Source organism: Anopheles bellator, chromosome 2 (assembly GCF_943735745.2).
Source record: "Anopheles bellator chromosome 2, idAnoBellAS_SP24_06.2, whole genome shotgun sequence".
NCBI classification, from domain to species: domain Eukaryota; kingdom Metazoa; phylum Arthropoda; class Insecta; order Diptera; family Culicidae; genus Anopheles; species Anopheles bellator.
The window spans coordinates 35,829,156-35,852,907 of NC_071286.1; the positions used below are offsets into that span (position 1 = coordinate 35,829,156).

Genomic DNA, 23,752 nt, shown 5'->3' on the forward strand with positions numbered 1-23,752 from the left:
GTCGTCTATCATCTTGTGGTTGTCAATAACAGAAAACCCAAAGGAAACGACGGTTCGGTCAAACTTAAGTCTAGACGAATGTTTACCAAGGAATCGGTAAAATCGCTACTTCTATTGTAAAGCTCTATTCGCTTTGTTTAAAGCTCTTAAACAATTCCTTTCTAACAAAGGTCCATTCTTCGACGATGTACATGCCAATGCATATTACAAGACCCCACAAGAAAACGGAGTGGTGATTAAATTCCTAGAATATTTTGGACTATACATTCCGACAACAGAATTCCGAGACAAGGAAGCACCACCTTGTAAATTACGTCTTTGAGAGAGAACCAAATTGTTTTCCTCGTTACTGTTCAATGACAAACCTAATGTTATCACTCAATTAATACGATTCGAGTTGATATTGGATTCCGTTAAATGCACCCATAATCAGCTCAACAGCCCATCAAACAACATGAAAGCCAAAGGCATGAATGTTTGTTTGAGCGATCCCAGATGTATGACTTTGACACGTAGCCGGTGACTGAACCAACATGAGAATGGCTCGAAAGCGGAATGCTAACGATAAAGGACGCAATCCAAACCTTAAGTGTAGATTAAATGTTGTCCGAGCTTTGGTTCGTGCCCGGACTTTAATTTCAGAGTTCTGCCTTTGGTCTGCCCAGATTTAAGGCCGTAGCTTCTATCGCTGCGACACGGTGAGCTTTAATGGTGAACTAACTTGAACCGACGTGTGCTTAAATGGTGAATGAGGTCCTCCTGCGAAACCATCCAGCACACCTTTTAACGCCACACGCGGCCACCTGTCGCCCGTGCACGGCCCGGGTGGCCCTTACCTGGCCAACCGACGGTGGGAAAAATGGATCATAATGGAACGAAACAATAGGCATCCACCAGCACCCGGCTGCTGCTGCCTGCCCGGTGGTGGTCTTTTTCTCACGCCAAAACCAAACGGCCGTAAATGTGGTGGTGGTGCCTCCGAAAGTCCTTCCCTGAAGCACGGCAATGGGCACGGCTGAAATGAAAGGCCTCCCCCCCTCCGGGTTTCTCCCGGGAGCGAACAAATGACCATACCATTTGTCGTCATCTGCCCCGGCCCCAACCTGTTCCGGTGGCCGGCCGGGCGACCCCACTAATGGAAACGCGCAACCGGAAAATCCTTTCCCCGCCCTCCCCAGGGGCCGGATGTGGATTGCCCACCGAAAACTCGTCATAATTAATGGAATGTTTATGCGAGCCCCAGTCATTGTCCAGTTGGTAAATTTATGCATTGCCTTGCGCCAGTCGGGGCCGTCGGCCGTTTGTAGAAGTTGTAGCGGGCGGCGCAAGGAGTCAGTCAGCGTGCCGAACTTGCAGAAAACAGGAAGCACCAGCTTTCTGCCAGCTATGCCGTTGGTGTCCGTTTTTCGTTTCGTTTACTAGGGTTTTGCGCTTGTGTCAGCATTTGCCCCTTTTTTTGTTTGCTCCAGTGGGTCCCAAATGTTTGACGTCCTATCGACGAAAGTGTTTCGCGAACTGAGACATCGCTTCTCTGCACGGCTTCAGACGCGGCCAGTGCCAGTGCTTCATCACGCGCTCAATCTGTTTGCCGAGAACCGTTCTGTGCATTCCGTTGCATCAAGCCGAACTGCTGTGCAGGATACATTTTTGCTTCTTCCTTTCTGGCGAAGAACTTCACAGTTTCTTCACGTTTTTTAGATCCCATTTCCGATTGACAAAGGCCACGCGAAACTTGGCAACAAACGAAACGAGACACGGCTACCCCGTGTATTGTAGATCCTCGGCACGAAATCTTCGCGTGCTCTTCGAAGACAGCGGTGGCCCTCTAGGCGACTGTCTTCAATGCCGCCAACAACGTCCAGTATTCCTAATCTCGTTGCCGTTACCAAGCACCGTGCCGTGCCTCAATCTTTGGTCTATTTGGCAAAGCCACAGATATCACGGACCGATGGCGTTCAAGGTGGACCACCTTAGGCCATCAGATAGAAAGAAGAAAAAGAAACACATACTTGGTCCGTTTTAAGGTATGGGTATTATCAGTAATCTGAGTGCAATTGCTCGTTCGTATCGTTTGCGTGACAGAACTTAGATTTGGTGAAGCTCAAAATGTAACTACTACAGGTTTAGCCAGAATTAATGGCTTCTGCTGGGTATATGGTGGGACTTGAAAGGAATCATTTATTGTGAGTTGCTTCCGTGTGGCCAATTACTAAATTCAGATCTCTACCGTCAATAACTGAACCGTTTAAAGCTAACGATTGACCAGAAACGGTCACAATTGGCCAACAGAAGAGGTGTTGTGTTCCATCAGGACAACGAAATGTCACACACGGCTATGGTGAAGAACTCGCCAAAAACTCCTGAAGCTTTACTGGGAAGTTTTAATACATTCACCGTATAGTTCGGACCTTGCACCAAACGATCATCACCTTTTCTCGCCTTGCAAAACTTCCCAAGTGATAAAGAGAAGATCGATTACTCGTTTGAATCGAATTCTTCCCCAATTAAGACCAAGACTTCTGTATAAGAGGCATTATCAACCTACCTTTAAAATGGCAGCAAATTGCACAAAATGGTGCATATTTGACTATCGGGAACATCATGAATAAAGTTTCGAAGCTTACGAAAAAATCGTGGATTTTTTAGCCAACCCTATATTTACTAAATAAGGTATACGGAATATAAATAACAACCAGGCGAGTAACGATCGTACCAATAACGAGCACTAAGTTTGCAAAGTGGCAAGAAAGCGTCCAAACTTTGGTCCCATAAAGGTGATCCCTCTTAAACAAGAAAAGAAGAAAACAACAATAGACGAAGACGGCGTGCCTTCCGGCGGGCTGCAAGTCGTTTGCATCTCTTTGATCGCTACGGGGTCGGTTCGTCTGCAGTAGTCTAACCCGCACTTGAAGACGACCAAGAAACTTCACCAATAACCGGGCGGCTCGGAGATTTGCGACACGGCGGCGTACCGTTCGGTATGCGCCAAATAAAATTACAAAGTAATTAAAAGCATTCCCGGTGACACTTTGGCTTGCAACTTTTTGGCTGCCAAGCGTTCCGCCCCAAACCATGCCCACCAGTTAACCGTTGAGTGTCGTTGATAAAGTGTTGCGTGTAAAACAATAACGCACGAACTCCATCTTGAAAGTTGATTAATATCCCAGCCAACAGCCCCGAGGAGCGCCTCTTCCGCTGCCGTATCCTTTGGTGAGCCTTGTGAAAACAATCTGAACATTACGACTGCGAACGGTGGCGAGCATCTCCCGAGGCTGCATGCCGACCACTGCAGCGTTTGAAAAGTGCCGTGCCTGACAGTTGAAATATGAAATGGTTTTTAGTTTTCATTAAAAAAATCCAACAGTAGTTGCGCTGAAGAAAATAAAAAGAGGATTGACTTTCGAATAGTTCTCTCATCTCTGGTGCACCTTAACTGGCCCGGCTGCCATTTCCCAATCAAAAGTTGCGCATTGGAAGGCACCTGCGGTAAATTGAGTTACTTGCTTCACGAGTTTCTGAACCATGTATCGCACCATGTCATCGCAAATCTCACAACCCGCCTGCAGCCGACGTACTGGTAAGCGAGTCAGTTAGAGTGTTTGCATACCGAACCACCATTCGCAACGAAAGCCCTGCAAATGGCGTAGTTTGCTGATTGCCGCGCCGTGAATAATCCCGGCAGATTTCTGGGCGGGCGTTAAGTCACCAATGCCGGGTCCCGCATGAGTAGCATGAGATTGTGTAATCGTTTCAGTCGTTTTGTTCAAAGAAGGGACTTCAAGAGAGGTGATTAAATTCAGCGAGAGCGTCGTTCAGAAACCACACGTCAGCCTCGGAGGCATCTGAAGGATAATTCGCCGACATTTCGCAGTCCGCCGCCAGGCAAGCGACAATCTGTGAAGGCGACGGGCAAATCTGCATTTTCGATTGACGATTACTGGCCCTCGTCGGCTTCGGTGCCTCGGGCGTCGTCGTGGCTGCTTCGGAGTGTGCTTTCAATAACTTCTTTCCGATATCGGTCTTCAGGTCCTCGGATTGGTGTTCTTCACGTTCGTCTTCTGCTGGGCCCCGTTCTTCATCCTGAACATCATCTTCGCCGTGTGCCCGGAAGCGAAAGTACCTGAGCGCGTTGTCAGCATCTGTCTCTGGCTGGGGTACGTGTCGTCGACGATAAATCCCATCATCTATACGATCTTCAACAAAACGTTCCGGGCGGCCTTCATCCGTCTGCTGCGGTGCAGATGCGAGCGGTACGTTCCCTCTTCCATCCGATACCCGTCCGATGGATGACAGGGCTTCCGATTGGACCGGGAGCTTCGGTCGCGCAAGAAGTTGTGTCGCTCACTCACCGGTTTCGATTTCTCGCCTCTCCACAGCTCCGGGCGACCGCCCCGATACCGCTCGGTGACGGACAGCCGCGGGGCCATCAGTCTCTGCACGCCGTCGGCCCTGCCGCTCGCCATATCGCTGCAGGGTTCGTCGCTGCTGACACCTTCCACCACGCAGGCGACGCCGCTGAGTGACTTCCGCGGAAGCTACGAAATCACCGACGATGACTGCTAGACGGCGGCCAGATCCGCTTGGACCGGGCAGTGTTAGTGTAGCTCCTCTAATGGCACAAGCCGACTCGTACAAAAACCCCTCCCCGACACTGCGCCCTCCCCTTCCGGGGATCCGTTTCCCCCTCGACCCACCACCGCAGTTGGTAGATGATTCGGCGGACGGCCGCCAGTTGGACGTACTAGAAGTAGCGCGATAAGGCAGCGCAGCCGATGTTGGTAGACTGTAGACTTCTTCTAGCTGTAGTGAAGCCGCGGCCACGCGGCATTTTTAGAGCAAGAAATGGAAATGACAGTATTTTGTAAGACAGGCGTTTCCCGGCGGTTAGCGATGTTGATAACCAGTGCACAAATTTAAATGTGATTTTATATACATAATAACTATAAAGCCGGCAGCACTACTTGACCTTACTTCGTCCGCGGTTTGCCCCTCAATCGCAACATCCGAACATACGGTACACAGCGGTCGAGCATCGTTTTTATCAGCTCAGTTGAAAGATGATTAAATGACACGGGTAACAGGTATGTATACAAGTTCAGCCGACACAAATAAATATACCGTACCATCATTCGGTGTATCAAATGCTGATGAGAGTGATGGTTAGAAGATGATGCTGATACTGCTCTGCCTGTTATGACAAATGGATTGAAATGAATAAACAAACCCCGACAGCTTGGACCAGATGATAAATGTTAATGTTTTTTTCAATAAGCGATTTCTACAGTTTGCATGTTGCAACTATTTACTATTTACTATTTTACAATGCAACTATTTCGATGTACCACGAGCATGTTTACCTGTGTTTAACGCTTGTGTCACAGCATAACATACCCAGCAAAACGTTCAGCAAATGTTTCGGATGGAATTTCTTATTACCAGGCTGTACAATAAGTTTCGCAGTAAGATAAGAAAAACAGAATTGGTTTACGAATTGAAATTCACTTTATGAATTTATTATTTGATGAAAAACGCACGCATGGAAACAGATGGAAGTTGCTAGGAGCCACATCTAGTTAATACGGTGGATGATCCAAAGATTCGAATTTTAATTAATTGATTTTTACCATTGCGATACATCGATACTAAATGACTTGTAAAAGAGAATGAAGTGACAGATTGAAATGAAACTTCACATACGTTCACATGAGGAGTATACCAACATGACAAAAAAAAATAGGCTAGTAGCAGCAACCTTTGATATTGAACCGCAAAACTTATTGAACAACCTAGTATTTATTTCCAAACTTTTTCTTTAAAAACCGCAAAAGCCGTCGTTAGAATTGTCTTTATTTCCGCTGGAACTGGAAAGAAATTGGCTACCGAAAGAAATGAGGGAGAAAAGTAAGGTAAGACTAAGTAAGGTAAGAAAACCAGTATCCGTTGAAAGCTTCAGGGAAAACATTCGGGAAAACGCTACTCGCGCTTTTCTTCTCGACCTGAGACCGCAGAGGTTTTCGCATGCTGAGCCACTTCTTAGCCATTCCAGTGTCTAGAGGGCTATCGGTAACACGCTGTCAGCGTGTGGTCGTTTTTCTTTAATCGGAAAAATCCGTTCCAAAAATTCGTCAAATCTTCGCGCGCCCCATACGACACGGAAAAATTCGGTTTTCTGGAGCGGCAAAAATACTAGGGGAACAGAAGCGAGTGGTAGGAAGCACCAGTGACTTGCATGAAATGTTTCGTGCAACGTTGTGCACCATTGTTGTCTTCCAAAACTTGTATGCAATGTTTTGAGCAATTTTTTGTGTAACGCTTGTTTACGAATTATGCACCGGAAAATTGAACCGAAATGTTTGGCAAGCCTTAATACTGAAATGTTGCAAAAAAAAATTGTTTGACGATTGTATCGTGAAATGTTATTACGAAATATTACCTTTTATTGCTCGACGTACGGTAAGTGAAAAGCGGCGTAGGTCTCTTTTGTAAAACATTTTTACCTCATTTGATTAAATTTACCAGAAACACTATTATGGGGTTTAAATTTGGGTTTGGCTAAATTTATGGCTTTAAGACCGCTGCCGCGTGCATCCGCGTTTGAAGATTTCTGACTTCCGTACGCGGTTGGTTTTCTTTAAAAAATCGTATCATTTATCGCCAAAGTTTCACGGAAGAAGATGATCCGCCACTCGCCACTTATGGTCTGTCATTCAAACGCTCAGATACACTTACAAACGGAATAGATAAGAGCGAAACATACTGGGTCAAATTGCACGAACTTTTGCCGCAACCTAATACAACCACAGAACAGTCGAAACTCCAGCTCCAGCTACGTGTCGCCCGCGAAGCAGAACGTCCCATAGCTTTTTCCTTTTCGCTTTCACTACTGCCACATAATAGAACGGTGGTTCAATTAGAGCTAATCTTTATGACTCGTCATTAAGGGGGCTAAATTGTGTTTATGGCTTAAAGCGATGAAATTAAATTCTCGTTCTTGGCCCCTCCGCGAAGGCCTACCACTGGCCGGTTCGAAACACGGATAACATACCCGTGGCGAAGCTCCTGTCGGAAGAAGCTTTAGGGAAAAAGCCAGTGCGCCACCAGGCGGCTCCATTCCCGATCCCCGCTCATGAACCTGGCGTGGCGCTAGCAGACCCCTCGGCAGGATCTCATCAGTACGGTTCACCCGGAGTGCACTCCGATCCGAAGTGAACACCGCGAGCCGAAGCAAATCCTGTTCCCGAACCGACGATGGAGGCGCCTGGTGCCCTACGGCCCGATACACGAAGCCATCGCTAGCTCGGCTGCTTGGGTGCCAGTGTGGTTCGCGACACCTGCCGATCCGGACACGGACTTCCGGGTTAGTGCTCCTGGCAGAGCGAAGGCCAGCGCATCGCACGAGTCAACAATGATTCAGCATCCCGTATCGGGCATGTGCCCGATGCGTGGCTATAAATAATTCTTAGACCACAAACAAAGCCGGAACAAACGGAACGCCCCAACGGGCCCCTTCACGCGGCACGTTGTTGTTACTATTTATTAGGATTGCCCGAGTAATTTAACGAGATGCTTCTCCGTGTGTTATCAAACACGCAGCTCCGTGGAATACCAAAACTGGGCACCTGGGCCATTGTCGTCGGGATCGGCAGCCGTGCGAATCGTCCTGCCGGCATATGTCGTGCGGTCGGCTCGGCTCGGCGTTCGGCAAATGCCAATGGACGCCTGATAAGAATATTAATTAAGACAGGTTCCGGACCGAGCCCAGCGTCTTCGAGGGCCATCGGCCCCCGCGGTGGGCGACCGGAAACCTGTTGGTTGTTTCCGACAAATACCACAACGACGGCCCTCCCGATACGTGCTCAAACTTGTTGGACACGGACGCGGACGGGGTTTCTGATTCCGTCACGAGGCCCACGGTCCAACCTGTGGGGGCGGGGGGCTGCGTGGGCCATTGACGACCACTTCACGGACGGCCCGCGGCATTTAGAACCCGGATGCGGTTGGCTCGGCGCTCTGGTTGCTTCTGTTCCCTGTGCTTCGGTCACACAAACACACACCATCTAGGATTCGCTTGGTCTCGAGCCACTTGGCAGCGCCATTGATAGAGCCATTTCCGGTTCTTTCTTCGGCCCTTTCTCTCTCTCTTTCTCTCTGGCTTCGACATGCCAGGGTACTACAATCAGCGTGTACAGGCGAACTTCCGTGCCGATGCCGATCAACAAACTTTGTCCCCTTCCCCTCCTCACCTGGTGGATGGCCCCGGGGCCCAGGATCGTCCTCTTTGATTGTCGTTTTCCCGGCGTCCCGACGAGGCTCACCTTTCGCCCGGCCCGGGCTCTTCCGACCCAACGGACCCAATCACTCCAATAACGATATAAGAGCGATGTACCAGCGAGCACCAAGGGTGACCGCTTCACCAGGGGGAAAACTTTGCCCAAATGGATTTCCCCATCATGAGCGCGGCACCATTCAGCGGCAGCAGCATCGTCATCAGCATCATCGAAACGAAACAGTTTTTGGCGGATCAGAGTCATCAATTTTCCATTTCAAGTGGGACACTCCAGCCAGGGGGGGGCCCTGGTGGGTGAAGTGGGGCCGGTGCGGAAGGGTCGATAAAAGATATTGAATATCGAATGCCTGCCCCGGCGACGGCAAAGGGTTGGACACCCGCCGCCGTCGTCGTCGTCGTCTTCTCCCGGGCTGTCTGCGTTAGTGATGCGTGTGTGGGTGGGTGTGGGATGAAATTGGCGTCCTTGTTTGAAGTACTGCCATGTGCACACACGCGAGACGGCAGACACCGGGGGTGGTGACGGGCACAGACGGGAACCGGGAAGCGTGCCGAAGACGTTGCTCTTCCCGAGGGGCTCTGTTTACACACGTCAAAATATGCACAACGCGCGTACGGCCCTGGCCCTGGTCATCCTTTTCTGTGTGTTTGAGTGTGTCCGCATGTGTGTCTGTTGTTCCTGAAAGGACTCAATCAAAAACCTGAAACCACCGTCGAGGCACCTCGGAGCAGCACATCTGGCTCCTTACATCGCTTTCAGCTGTCATCGCTCTTCTGTCTCTCTCTCTCTCTCTGTCGCCCTCGCTCCCTGCAGCACACATACACATGCGATGGCCAGCACATCGATGCTCGGCGCTCAAATCGCGACCCAGCACCGGCAGCAACATAATGGGTCCCGCGACTATAGCTCATTAATTATGGAACCGGCGGAACATACGAGCTGCAACCCCACCAATGAAACGTGAGGCCATCGGAGCCTTTAATCAGGGATGAAGGATACCCGGGGGAACGGGCGGCTGGAGAGGGGTATCCGAGGCTAAAAGCTAAACATTTAGGACAATTATTGTTAATTACTGTGTCGGCGGAAACGGAAGCCACGTGGTTCGCGCTTGCGCTCGCGGAATGCCAAATGGCCTGTGTGAGACCACTGGCCAAACATCGGCGGGGTGGGGGAACGGGGAAACCGATCTCGGTTCGATCTCTAATTCGAGAACTATTAGGCCACGTTGTGTTCGCGTTCCTTTGCTTCCAAATTGGCCAATCAAACTGAACGAGCGGCCATTAGATCGGTGACCGTTTCCACCGCAGGATTCGCACGGGCAGCGCTTTCCGTGGCGTGTCAATGCAAAAATACTGTTATCTGTCGGCACGTTGTAACGTTTTCCTGTGAATTTGCGACTATTGAGACTATTTATAAAAGTAGGTCAAGTACCACGTCAACATACTCTACGTGCGGGCAAACAACTCGACCACTCCCGACCATAATTGAGTCCTTGATTTATTGGGTTATAACATTTCTTACAGATATCGTTCATTTGGGCATGGCATGGAGTACGAAGCTTGAAAGCGAACATAAGCTTGAAACTGTACGATCGATCGCTACGAGCCATCTAACGATCAAATATCGGATTTCTCTTTAGCCAACTTATTGCATTTCAATGGTTCAGACGAATTAACGACATTGTAATACATTATGTTTAACTTATGAAGTCAACTGTTCAAACGCTTAGAACATTCACAGAATGTAACTTAGTGGCAGAGCAAATAAATTAACAGGAACATGTAACATAATTTCGTGTCCAACAGAAAGTGCATTCTTTGAATTTTTGTTTAAATTTTACCGTGTTCCGAATTAAACAATTCAATACAAGTTTACGACAAATGTTAACATTTGTAGTGCGCAAATTATCTTTTAAAACGATTAACATTTGAGAAAAGAAAGTGAAAAAAGACTGCTTTGGCTCACGGCTTCCGTCAACTTAACGGAGTGGTTCTCTAAATTTCCTAACCAAAGTCCACTTCCTTCCCTAAATTATGTTCACACATGTTAAAATGTTCTTGCGTCTCTTACCATCTCTTTCGAAATTTATAACATAAACAAGACTTTCTGGTTTTGCATAAGGATTTAATGGAGGTTTTTCGTGTTTTGGAATCTCTAAACAACCATCCCATCTGTCTTTTACGGCGCACCAGCAGCAACATGGCAATCAAATGATGCCCTGCGCTTGTTAATCGTTCATTATACAACAACTTTATTGCTATAGCTTTGCCGAACATCGCAACGTTCGGTTGTTCCCGCGATGTTCGCAGGCTGTACTCAGCCTTAATTACTTATTTACCAACGTGCTCACACGTTTAGGTAGCCCCAGAAAGCTCCGCACCACCGGTGAAGGCATCGATACGCACGGCCCATACGCTAATTTGAAAACGTGGAACCGAAAGGTCGTAAAAACTCCGAGGACCCGCGCAGGAAAAGTGAACCCCGGGACAGAATGTGGGAAATTTTGAAATGTTTTTCTCTGGAAACAAATACGTGCGCTGACTCGACAAAACGAAGCTCTATAATTTGGACTGTTTTTTCGAGAAAAAGAAAAACCTGCTTAAACCCCGGGATGGTCCCGGTTAAGGTAATCGACACGTGGAAACTGGCGCTAGAAGAAAAACGGGCAAATGAACTTTTAAAGCATTTTTATCCGTTTTGAGATCGTAAAAGAGATTTTCGAACGTTTATGAGATATGAGATATAGTAAGATATTGCGGTACTTTAAATAAAAAAACGTGAACTAGTTAAATGACTGTCTCTTTCGCCTCAAAAAGGGAAATGTAACTTGAATAGCGTTGGAGTTAGAATCGACCGCTCTTACAGCTGCTTTCATCTGTAGCATCAATGGGTGTTGGCTTCAATGAAATCAACTTCGGCGTCTAGACATACCGTTAAAGAGAAACGCTGTTCAACATGCATGAAACTATCAATGGTTTTGTGGGTTGGGCTCGGATCGAGTCCAACAGTAACATCCGTTACTTAATCATTCGTTTTAAGCGGTTTGTTGAATCGAACGTTTCCCATAATTGCATGGAAATAGATTTAAATACTTAAACAACTAGCACGAACACCGGACAGTCAATCAATTTTAAATCGAATTAAATTCCACTTTCAACAGCGAATTCGAAAAGCTATTTTACATGCTTCGCCATACCTCCTGCAACGAACCCTTGCTCGGTAGGCACAAATGTTTCCGGATATTCCCCATTCACGATGCATTAAAGTAAAAAGGCCGGCTCGTTGCTGCTGCTGCTGCTGGTGTAGTGCTTTTTGCCTTTTCGGGACGACTGGTCTGATTTTAGCCACCAATTACATTCAGGTTTAAGCCCGTTATTAGCGGTGATCCATCAGAATTCGTGAATGTGAAGCGCATCCCGCAAAAGGCTGATTCATTCGATTCAACATTCCAATGCCGAGTTACGGAGGCCGGGTTTCATTTACACCGCTCGGCGGGCCGTGGTCCTCCAAAGGTTCGACTTTTCGATTGACGATGGCTAGCACGAGGTTGCTTGCTATTTCATCTGAAGGGCCCGAGGCACGACCCTCCAGTGCACCAAACCGCGGTGGCTTGGAGCGAGGCCATCTGTGCTTCGATCAAGATAGGAAATAATGACCGAGCAAAGGACTCGTCAATCACCATATTTCTTTCCCGCCTTAATTGAATCAAACCATCGCTGGGAAGGACGTTGCATGGCGCCTCCGCGAGCAGCAAGGTCTCATTATCGGCAAAAACAGAACCCAATTTCACCAGCAAATGGGCTCCTGGCGCGAATATCGAAAGACCCGCGAGGCTTCGAAAGTCAAGGTTCCATTGTGCTGGGTGATCGGTCCATCATCCACTCGATGGTGCAATCAGTATTTGTTGCGCCACACTTTAAAGTTCACGTGCCGGTTTTCGGTGCACAGCCACGTTCGGGTCGAGGGCCCACGCCGGAAGGCTTCCCAGATGCCCATCCTATTTGGAGGAAGCTGTGGATGGAATACCCGCAAAGAAGCAATCCGTGCGAATTGCTGGTGCTTCCAAGAAGCGCATCGAATTGCAACCGAACGTCCACCAGCCTTCGTTTCGCCGAGCGCGATGACACAAGGACTTACAGCGGGCTGAGCGAGAATAATGGCGTCCGGAAATGATGCGGAGCCGGTTGGTGGTTCGGTTGGTGCCCGGAACCTTCGCTGCCCGATGGATTCACGTCCGTGATCCATCATCCGATAGCGTCCGGCCCGAACGTTGGCGGGAAGTCGATTTTTCGTTGCTCCAGAGCCCCGGCGAAGAGTCTGCGCTCCAGATACCCGGCCTCGGAGGTCCTCGGGCTGTACGACGAGCGCGAGCGGAATGCCCCTGAATTAGCAGAATCTAATAAAGAGCGGCCAGAAACGCCCATCGCTCTTGGTGGAATGTTGAACCAAATAAACCTTAGCGAAATACCCAAACGGAAACACCGTCCGAAACATTCCCATGGATACGCTTACTGGTTCTGCTGCTGCTGTTGGCGGCCTTCCGTTTCGCTTTCGTTACGAAAAAATGTCAGAGAAATCGTTGAAAACAACACACGAAAAAAAGCGCACACAAACAATGGCACCATTCCATCGTCCCGGCACGCCTGGCCGCATTTCTTCGCCAGGAATGGCCGGCGGGAGCGCCCGACACCGACCAGCATCCGGCCGGTTCGCGGGACGCCTTTTCGCCGGCTAATGGTTCACGTGATGATAGACACAATTACGTCCTTCGCCTCGACTTGCGTGAGCAACTTCTTTCCGTGTCTCGGAGATTGTTTTCACCAATCCACACGGGAGCGTGCCTGGACTGTAGACGTCGCCGATGGGCAGCGTTCACATGTGCCGCGCCGCCACCCGCCTTGGATAATTAGGATTTTCTTTCAGCAATCGGTAGAAGATTTCGACAAATCACGCGCACCAAACGCGACGCTAATCCAGAACGAACTAACGTAATCACTGCCAACTGGCCGGTTCCCATAAACTCAACTGGCCCACAGTCGTCAACTGTTTAAACGGCGAATGAGCCTGAAAAACAAACGAGTCACAGTATCGAGACTCGTTTGCCCGTTAATAGATGATTAACCAATTAAGATCTGTTTGAGGTCCAGTGCCACAGGCCAGAAGGTTTGGAAGGACCGAATTTGCAATCAAATCGATAGTGCTTAACGTAGGCACCATCGGATGAATGCTCTGGTGATCTTTTGGTATGCTATTGTCACTTCAATCTAAACGCCCTCGGCAGAAAATAAAATAAAATTTGTTTACTTATTTATATTTCACTATTATAACTCACATATGATATGTTGTCAAGATTCCGGATGTCAACTGTTTTTCCTTTTCACACCCACAGCAATCAATTTTTCCGGAGTAGACTAACGACTGAATGATCCACGGACCAGCCACACGCCATTGAATGCAGCAAACCCTTTTTCTAGGCTGGAGTTGGTGTGCAATGAATACGATCTGTTTGTCTGTTCCGAGAGTTGAATGAGCGTAAAATGTATGGTGCAACCTTCACACGCGGAAATCTAACGGGTATACGTGTGCTCTGAAGCAGAACGGAAACACCACCACTTCTGATTCTTTCAGTGGTGCGTAAAACACTTTTCATTACAGCAATAGATTATTTTTTTCATATTTTGCATGACTTTGCATCCAATAAACCTAGGGAAACTCCTTGAAAACTTGCATTCAAAAGCGTGGCAGCGTTCGTTCTGCGATTCGGCCCGTCTCGTACGCGACGCAACTAGGTCATAATACGGGATCCTTACGAAGGACGGATCGCTCGCATTCCACGATATCGGCCTCGCCATGCTTTCAAATCGCTCGCGATAAACATAATCAACGGTCACATACCATTACATACCAAATGCAACATTCTATGGAGAAAACAAAAAATAAAACCAATTTTTTTTTGAATTGGAACTTTATTAGACATGGTAAATGCTGCATTATATAAGAGTACAGAGATATTCCACGTTGGGACTGCAGCTATTTAATAAGTCTAAGGTAGCAAAATGATTTCAATTAAAATGTTTCAATTAAAATCTTACTCTTACTTACTTATTCTTACTTCTTCATTTTATCTTACTTATAACAAATAACTAACAACATCTTCCAACTAGTTAACTTTAAAGAACTTTAGATGATTAGCTCGCGAATTGTTGGGTGGACAGAATTATTGCATCTATCGATTAGGACTTCGTTTAGTTTGTTAGTTTCGAACGATAGTCTTTGCCCGCCAGCAAGGTTAGGACAGGATTCGTCGCTATTCTCCAGTGTAAATTAAGGTATTGACTGGAAGTTAGTTTTAGAGCATTGATAAAATCAATAGTTAAATTACTAGACATGTCAAAGAAGCAGAAGAATGTGTGAATTACTCACCGGAAAAGTTGCATCAACTGATGTAGAATACTGTGTAAATTAAATATCCTTTGACTTTGTGATTTTCCCAGAAACATCTTTGGCCCATATTCGCCAGACAGCGTGTGCCCTTAAAGTCATTTGTCATCAGGCGGCGGTGTACCGGAGGCTTTTCAGGCTTTTTACGCTCCTATACGTCCTACTGCGGTTGGCTGTCTCTCCATTTTAATTGTACAAAGCACACCGACCGAGGGTCCCAAGTCTGTTTCTTACATTTTGCAGTGCGTTGCGTTGGGACTTACATCGAGCTGTATCTGATACAGTTTAGTATGCATTTCCGACAGGGGTGCTATTCTGGTCTCTAACCGCAGGTTGATGGCCACAGTCCTTCTGATTCAACCGGATTGAATATTGCACTGTCCGCCACTTTCTCTGTTGCTGAGTAACGATTTAAAGCACGACTCAAGGTCCACAGTGTTCACTTCTAATTCGTTGCCGCTCGCCTCGATCGAGCTCTGAAGACATTCGAGCGAACATTGGTTCAGAATTCAAACCAGTTGTCGAATGCATTTTAGGAACGTTACACAAGCAGGAAATCTCTTTTAGAATGTTTCACGCACCTTGGCCGTCGTCGCTTTTATTAGCTCAGCAACTACGTTCTTGCTGTGACTGCTCTGTCTGTTTCCCTTGCAAAGCACCGTGGTAGTGGCCTGATCGAGAAACATGTGGCTTCCTTGTGCTGTTCATATGCCACCATCAGCGAGGACATCAGCGAGTTATCACCGGAAGCGGATGAATGTCTGTTCGAGCCACGGAGCTTTGGGCGTCTTTTCAACAGCGTTCGGTTCGGTAGAAACAGTAAGGTGAGTTCAAAGAGCATCAACATCCGGATTGCAAAACAGTGGCCACACAACTCGACACTAAAGCGTTGGCAGCGCATATCAAAGCCATAAAAAACATCCATCAAGTTTGCATACCACCGCAACGATGCATCGCGGTACGGCCCCCGGCAATCACGCGAAACGAACCTGGAACGAGTATTCAGGGAAGAAAAACTTTAAATTAACTTCCGAATCCTTTTCGGTGGCGTACGGTAAATAAAGTCCAAACTTTTAGCGTTTGCCGTGTGCAACGTACCTTTTGCTGTTGTGTCGGAGTTCGGAGGCAGGTCTTGTACAGTGAACCCTCGATAAAAAGGTCCAGTTGCGACACTACGGTTACGGACAGTGAAATAATGATGTCGGTATCTGGAGAGAAACCCGCAAAGCGGATATCACCAGCCCAACCACAACAACCAGACAGTTGTGACTAGTTGTGGTCCAATGTACTGGAGATGAATCCGAGTGTCGGATAGAACCGTGAAATCATAACAACATGCGATTTCCTGAAAGCATTATGACCGTGTTACGGTTAGGTTGGGGGTTTCCATTAAAGCACAGTACTCTGCGAAGCAAACCCGTGCTGTTTCCTTGCCGTGGTCCCGAGGCGAACTGAATGCAAATCGCCCCGTGAAGCGCTCTCTCGCTGCCAGCCCGAGTGTAACGTTGAGTTAAGACAGCGACATGCAAAAATAAATTATTAAAACTGACAGCGTGGCCGTAGGAAGGATCGGTCGACACCCGGCTGTCTGTCCCGTGGCTTCTGGCACCGTTGCGGTTTGGTCCCGGGAACTGGGACTCACAGTTCCGTTCTTCACTTAAAGTGGAACAGCTGTTAAGGGGCCAAGAAGAAGTACTCCACAAATGTCGGTCCCCTCACTCCGAAGCCGTTCCGCACCGATGTCGTAACGGCGGCCTGGCGGACTAGTCCCTCCGTTGATCCGCACTTTTCGCGGTGTGTCAAACCAACCGCTAAGGTCCACCTCAATGAAAGTACTTTAAGCTCGCAGTCCGTTTTCCACTGGCCGTGCAGCTGCACCGGAAGTGGGCGATGGTTAGAGGGTACTACTGCCATCGGAGTAAAAAGGGCCAATTTTCTCCCGAGATGATCCAGACTGGGGACCAGGTTGAGTACGGCGCACTAATCTCCGGAACCGCCCTGTAAATACCCTCTCGGGAGCCGTGAGCGCTCAGTGAAATCACGACGGGAACTGGAAAGAGAACCGGCCAAAAAGGCGCTTCAGCGAATGATAAATCAATTAAACCGTTTTTGATTACCTTTGTTCGGACTTTTTGAAGACAATTAGCCCCGTGGGTGCGGGTGGGATGTTAGGCCTACCCGGTTGGGTTGGTGGTGGTAAGCAGGGATCCATCTAGAGCGTCGGCGAACTCCCACGCTCGCCATCGTAGCGCCATCCAGCGTCGTGCCGTACGGTGCCGAACTCTCGCCCGACATCGTAATGCAATTAGACGCCCAACTGGTAGCGGCGTGAGTGGGAAATTGTGATTTCATGAGTTTCCGAAATGGATGGAATGTTCCGCGCCTCATCGATAGCAGTGGCCCCTATGGCTTCGCTGCTTCACCCGCGGGCGTGACGGAGTTTAAACCGAAAACCGAAATTTTAAGTCACTTCTTGCCTTCTCTCGTCGACATACCTTCGTGTGATGATGCTATCCTGCCGGCTACACAACTTGTGGTCGTGGACATTCATAACCGATTGCGACAGCGGTCTCACTCGACGGGAAAAGGCATAGAGGGCACGCCTGTTGCCCAGTGAAATCCAAGTCCACCACTCCGAGAGAGTTAGTAGTCTCGTTACCACCAACACCCGCCTTTTGCTGTTAGCGAAAGTTTATTAGACTCTATAAAAACCAAAACCACGCCTTAGCCCAGGCTTCCTCGGGTGCCCTAGGCAGTGGGGGTCCAATCAGTTAACGTCGAAGGCATAGCGTGGAACTTACGCTAGAAGCACTTACACTTGAGAAAAAGTTTACAACTCGGTTCGCTGCTCGACTTACCACAAACTGTACCTGAACTCCCAGGTTTATTAAAGGAGTTCTATTATTAAAGGACCATAGTGCTGTCGAGAACCTTAGCTTGAGTGCCCCACTCTAGAGAGACCCACAATCGCAGTCTTCTGACAAGATTTGTCTCGATTTGTGTTGGTGCTTTGTTCGAAAGTAAAATCATATTCAACCGAACGCCTGTCGCGGTCGACAACCCTGGCCACATGAAGCGCCGGGAAGCGGGGTGCGTCCTAGGAGCGCTCCAAAAATCCACCAGGTCATTCCATTGTCGTTAACGTTAAGCGATATAGCGCGGGCTCTGTCCGCATCGCTTTTGCGCCGTTTTCATTAATTACACCTGAACGGGCCGCGCCGCTGAAGCCTTCGCCCTGGGCGTCCGATGACGACGGTCGCAGGGACCGCAAGAGGGCTGGGAACTGGAGAAAATAATAACACAACAATAAAAGCTCCGGGCACAAAATCCACCCCGTCGCGCAGTCAGCATATGATTAATTGAAAGCTTTTCCTCACATCGGGCGCCATTTTTCGGGAAGGACCGCCGGCAACAGTGAGCAAAAAGCTGGAAACTTTCTTCGCCTCGCGTAACCAAGTGCTAGAAAGTAAGCGAATGAAAAAAGAAAATAACTATAGAAAATGGACGAAGGCGCACCACCGTGCGGCCACGGGTGGCGATATATCGGCCGGCCCTGAAGGATAAAGAACGGTAAAATCGATATCCGCCGCTTCGCTTTCGCCGTGTTCCGCACGACCACCGACTCCCTGGTTTGCCCTAATAATGGCCGCCGGAGCTTCAGTTGGCCGTTCACAGAGTGTGTGTGTGTGTGTGTCTGTGTTTGTGGGGGGGTGTTCGTCGTCTTCCTGTTTTGCTCCCCTTTTCAGCTATAAACGTTTTTCATTTCACCGAGCCACTTCCTTTTAATATTTCTCTCTCTATCTCTCTCTATGTCTCTTCCTCCCTTAATCTCTTTCCATCTTTATCCAACTCATCGCCGGCCACCCTTTTAATTTTGCTCCGCGATGATGGAGCTTGGCGGAGATCGGCGAAAAAATGGTGAAGATGGCATCTTAACGCAATTAGGCGGTCGCCACGTTTCGACACTGCCCGAAAATTGGATCGATTTGGGATTCGCGATTGAATCCGGCGAACTACCACCGGCCCCGGCTCGGTGCGGATTTTATTGAATTCCAATATAGCAAATATAATCAATCCCGGTTCCGTAAAACGTTTTAATTATGCGCCATGCTCATCTCGCTGTGGAAATCTGGAAATTGATCTCCGCATCCCAACTGCTGCACTGTGGCGTCGCTTGTGGGAGCGGCTTTTCACACCCAGCTGGTTGTGGCACATCGGACAATCGCGATGATTAATCGGGATGTGGCGCAAGTTGCGAAACACTTCCGCAGCAAATTTACGACCAATGGCAAAGCGGATCGTGAAATGAGCGCCACTAGGCCACCCCTAGCATGTATCTGTACTTATCGATTTTTTTCGGTTTATCTTGTCCTGACTGTCTTACAATCTCGGTAAACCTACCATGCGGTTGAACTGCATTTAAAGTACGGCTCGAGCACGACATATGAGACCAGCTGGAGCCACAATTTGCACGACGATTCGGTTTCCTTTGCGAAGAAGCCGTCGTTTTTGACGTGGTTACATCATGCACCGCGTCCGGTGCAAATAATGCAAGGAGGATGTTTTTCACCTAAAAGAGAAACACAGTGCTTCAATTACTAATCATAACCGTCGTAAATGCAGAAATATACTCTCCTGAAGGTGAAAGAAGTTACGGCGTTTCCCTACCGCATGGTTCCGGGAAATGTTGCGGTTTTGATTGCCGCGGCCCGGTAAAGTTGTGAGCAAAAGCGTGAACGACATTCGATTAAGATAAAAGCTCCCCACTGAGACACAGAGTGAATGGAAGCGGTGGCCATCCGATAGCCAAATGTTTGCCAAAAACTTGTTCTTGCGCGTACACGAAACCGTAAACAAAAAGCGACGAATCTTTCCGGAACATTTAATGGGCAGACTAGCGGTGTCTATAGAGCGTGCAAAACGAGCTGCCGCTGGCACAGTGACAACTGCTGCGAGGGATAGAAAACGTACCGTGACCCGTTGGCCCTGGAACTACCTTCATATTTTTGTGCGACTGAGAAATGGGCGCCACCGTGACGCCTGCAGAGACTGCAGTCCCGGAATGGCACGACGGTCTTTCGGGTTGCAAGCAACTCGGAATGTATGGAACCGCTAGAATACAGACAAGGACCGGGGTTGAAGAATTTCAAGTTCAGGGAAGAACGTAAACGTGACCGCCGGTGAGATAACATAAGGCTGCTAAGCCGAGGACATTCGGTAGCGATGGGAGTGAAGAATTTCTTGCAAAAATGAGCGCAATACGGCAGGCCGCAGCAGAGAGAATGTGCAGCAGGAAAAAGTCTGAACCTATTTGTCGTCCGCAATTGATGACCCAGCCTTACCCATTGAGCGGCCCATCCATTCTCGGAATCAGAATAAATCTTACTGATGCGGCATGTTTATTGAATAAAAAAAGGGGAAGCCTAATGCATTTCAATTTTTCTTTTCTTTCTTTTCTCCCGCCAAAGAAAACGTGCAAGTGTCCCTACGTCAGCAGTTGCCCTTGGGATTGGTGGGTATTACATTCATTTTCTCCAGTTGCCTGCACGATCTTGGCAGCAAATTGCGAGTGGACGAAAATAAATAGGTACACGCTTCTAATATCGCCACGAGTAAGTCTTCCCTTTGCCGTGCCTATACAGTCTGTGGTAAGGTGCCGGCTTTGGAGTTCTTGTTCTCACTGCTGCGTAAAATATCTTCGTTGGGACCAGCAAAACAGTTCGGTTTCATCCTCTTCAGCATGTTCGATTGTGGTTTTGGTGTAACGTGACAGGCCATATTTTGGCACGAATCTTCACCATCCGGGCGCACTTCGTGTACTCTGCCTCGATCATCCAGGTCCAGTTTGCGCCTTCCGCCCGCCTTCAGTTGGCCAGAGATGGTCTTTATTCCCCCCACATAGTTCCTATTCGCACCTCTCAATGGCGTTGTGTTTAGTGAATGTTGCCACCTACCTAAACGCACCGATGGCGTGCAGGGCTGTGTGTGGTGTTCACCGCGACCGTTCGACGGGTCAGTTACAACAACCGTACGGTCGTCATTCCCGGTAAACTGACGAAATGGAGCGATCGGCGTAAAACCGTGAAAAAGCTTTTCGGGAGATGATTTCAAAAACTCACTCTTAGGTGTACCCATGAACGCTTCGACGCTATCGAGAGAAACCTCTCCTTCCGAGGTGGTCGTGCCGGAGTACCGCGACATTCGGCCGGGGGACGCTGCTAAGGGTGTTACGCACACAGAGTCCGTTGAACTTGTTAAAATTTTTCCTCCGCCAGTATTCCTTTCTTTCTTCGGAGTGCCTGTTGTCAAGGAGAGCGAGAAAATAGATTCACTGTAGCGACGCGAGCGAACACGCCGCCGGCCAGTGCTCGTCCTGGTCATATCGTTCTCTACCACTGAACTTAAATTTGATTGTGAGCTTGAGTGTTGCCCAGAAGCGGACGACTCCTGGCCACGAGCTTCGAGGACCGTTTGATTGATGGCAACAACATATCGCTTCGGGACCCACCGAAGACACATCTCACGCAGTTCGATCCGTTTGGAGGAACCCTTTCGACGCTCGTGATAGCGATCAACAAGTCGCCAGTCGATGCACACGATCGGCGCGAACATGCGCGTGCAGCCCTTCGTTACACAGCGGTACCAGATGAATCCCAGGTTTCGCAAAGCCTGCACAACATCGCAAACCGACAATCCCGTTTCCTTGGAAATATCCTCCAGTGTTAGGGAACCGTAGCGATTGAGGTACAGAAAGGACAGGATCGCCGAGCACCAGTACCGGTGGTACGATACTCGGCCCAAGTCGGAGAACGGTTTTTCCGGTGTGCCAGTTTTCTGCTCTACCCGGCTCAACAGATAGCTGAAATCGATCAGAAAGCGGCCATAACCCAGTCGCTGGTACTGTGGCATCGTCAGAATGCACGACAAGTTGTAGCAAAGTTGGCTGTGCTTTTCTTTCGAAAAGTACCCCACCATGTGGTGGCCACGAGAATCACGCTTGGTCATAACGTAGAACAGAAACGACTCTACGTCGAAGTACAGCGTCTTGTGGTCGAGAAACAGCTTGGCCAGCAGGCACAGGCTCTGACAGTACAGCCTCTGCTCGTTGCCGTCCACCTCGAACATCGCTAAATCGCCGTCGCGGTAAATTTCCACTCCCGGCGGATGCCGCAAAGCGCACTTTCTCTGGTGCCGACACAGTTCCGCGCCACTTTTCATGTACTTCAAGCAGAACTCGCACATATACAGCACCTTCAGTTTCGCGTATTCTTGTGGGAAGGGGCTCGAGTACCACGTATTGATCACGTGTTTACCGAACTGAATTGTTTCCGGTGTACGTTGCAGGTTGTCCTGTTCCAGCTTACACTTTTGCAGCAGCACCTCTCGATATATGTCTAAATCGTCCTCCGTTACCTGCTCGCCTAGGTTAATCCTCATAGCCTCAATTCGTCCATTGATCAGTTCCGACTCGTTTATATGGGCCCGTACGAATGTAGGTTTTGGAATCATGGTTGGAATCATCATGTTCACGGAACCGATCACGTCTTCGCCTGTGCTCAGGTGAGTTTTTCCAAGATCTTCTTCACAAATATTTCCATGACCAGGTTTATCAGCAACGTCACAGCGGGTGCATCGCCATCCAGATTTAACTTCCGCAGCCGGGGGCACCTGCGGCACCATGCACTGGAAGTGAAATCGTAGCAAACATTCAGCACATTCCACAACGCATCGCGGAACACCGCTTAAGCTTTCATTCGCGATGCAGCAAACATCGCAGGGTTCGCATTCGTCGCAGAACCAACGGTTCCCGGCAGCCACCAGTCGGGATAGAGGCACGGATGCATCGGTGGCTCTGTTGGAGCAGGTGTCGTGCAGTGAAATGCCGCACCGTCCGCACGAACTCATCGGCTCGACCTTGTGGTCGTTGGGGCCACTCTGGCTAGTCTTGAGACACTCGTTGCACAACGTATTAGGGACGGTCGTCCGCTCAGACTTTCTTCGCGAGCGGTTTCTATTCCGCCGCTCGCTGTCGGCCCATTCCGTCGAAGCAACCAAGCCTTGCCGTTTCGCCTCCAGCAATCGAACAGCGATGGAGTCCTCGCGGAAGAGATGCTGCTGCCGGATTCGAAAGCACAACAGCTGAAACATTAAACGACCGTTTCTGCTCGCGGAGATTCTTGATGCCGTTAACTTACCTGATTCATTTCTCCTAGCATGGTGCGGGCAATTAAACGAATCGTCAGCTAAGTTTTGCACAAAGGTAACTGCGACACACAAAAGTCTCGTTGTATTGCGCTCGACATTCGTAGTTAATGAAAATAACACTTCTCTCAACACTTTTTTAGTACAACGCTTTAGTACACAACCATGTAAACAAAACAGCCGTACGTCAAAACAGCGCTTTGACGCAGCGCAAATTTCTCTTAAGTTTTTTTGTTTTTGATGTATTTTTAGCTTAAGCTAATTCGTCTCTTCCTTCGCTTAAGTAGATATTTGTATATTCTCACAGTACCATGAAATCAAATCTGTTACTTTGTCTTCCCCATTACTCGAGGAACATTCAAAGTCCATTATAGTAAGTAAACTCCGCTATTTTTATCTGTGGGCTTGCCTAATTTTCATATCCAAACTAAAATGACCCAAGAGATGTTGTATTCTGGATAATGTTTGGATGACTGTAAACATGTTACTTGGTATTTGTTTTTATGCGTACTGTTTGCTTGTACATGTTTTCTTAACTAATTTTATGCTGCAATTTTGCTGTGAAGTGAACCAACGTATTCGCCCGTTTCACAAAATGGCACCAGCCACGTGTCTTGTTAGAGAGGAACTTCGGCAGGACCTCATTTGCATACAGATGAACACACGAATTGACAATATGCAAAAGTTACAGCGTTTGACATGAAATATTTATTCTCGGCATTTTTCAGCTATAGCGGCAGACTTTGTCGGAACGAAGGATTTCTTACGGTTGTCCTGCCGGAATGTGGTATAGTTAACATTTTTCGGATAACTTCGAATGGCAG

General features: G+C 48.4%; 2 protein-coding genes across 2 annotated transcripts in view; one reads left to right on the top strand and one right to left on the bottom strand.

Annotated features, from left to right (window-relative positions):
- Positions 1-4,580, top strand: part of LOC131207455 (D(2) dopamine receptor A) — a 19,367-nt gene extending 14,787 nt beyond the window's left edge. Inside the window, exons 6-7 of the mRNA XM_058200068.1 lie at positions 4,027-4,250; positions 4,377-4,580. Of these exons, the coding sequence (XP_058056051.1) occupies positions 4,027-4,250; positions 4,377-4,563 (411 nt within the window). The 3' untranslated portion in view covers positions 4,564-4,580. The remainder of the gene's footprint in view (positions 1-4,026; positions 4,251-4,376) is intronic.
- Positions 4,581-15,700: 11,120 nt separating this feature from the next.
- LOC131207456 (histone acetyltransferase KAT6B-like) lies at positions 15,701-22,930 on the bottom strand. The gene is made up of 4 exons (XM_058200069.1): positions 22,922-22,930; positions 20,681-22,841; positions 15,825-15,934; positions 15,701-15,715 (listed from the first exon to the last, which is right to left on the bottom strand). The coding sequence occupies exons 1-4, from the start codon at positions 22,928-22,930 to the stop codon at positions 15,701-15,703; spliced, it is 2,295 nt and encodes a 764-aa protein (XP_058056052.1).
- Positions 22,931-23,752: the final 822 nt, after the last annotated feature.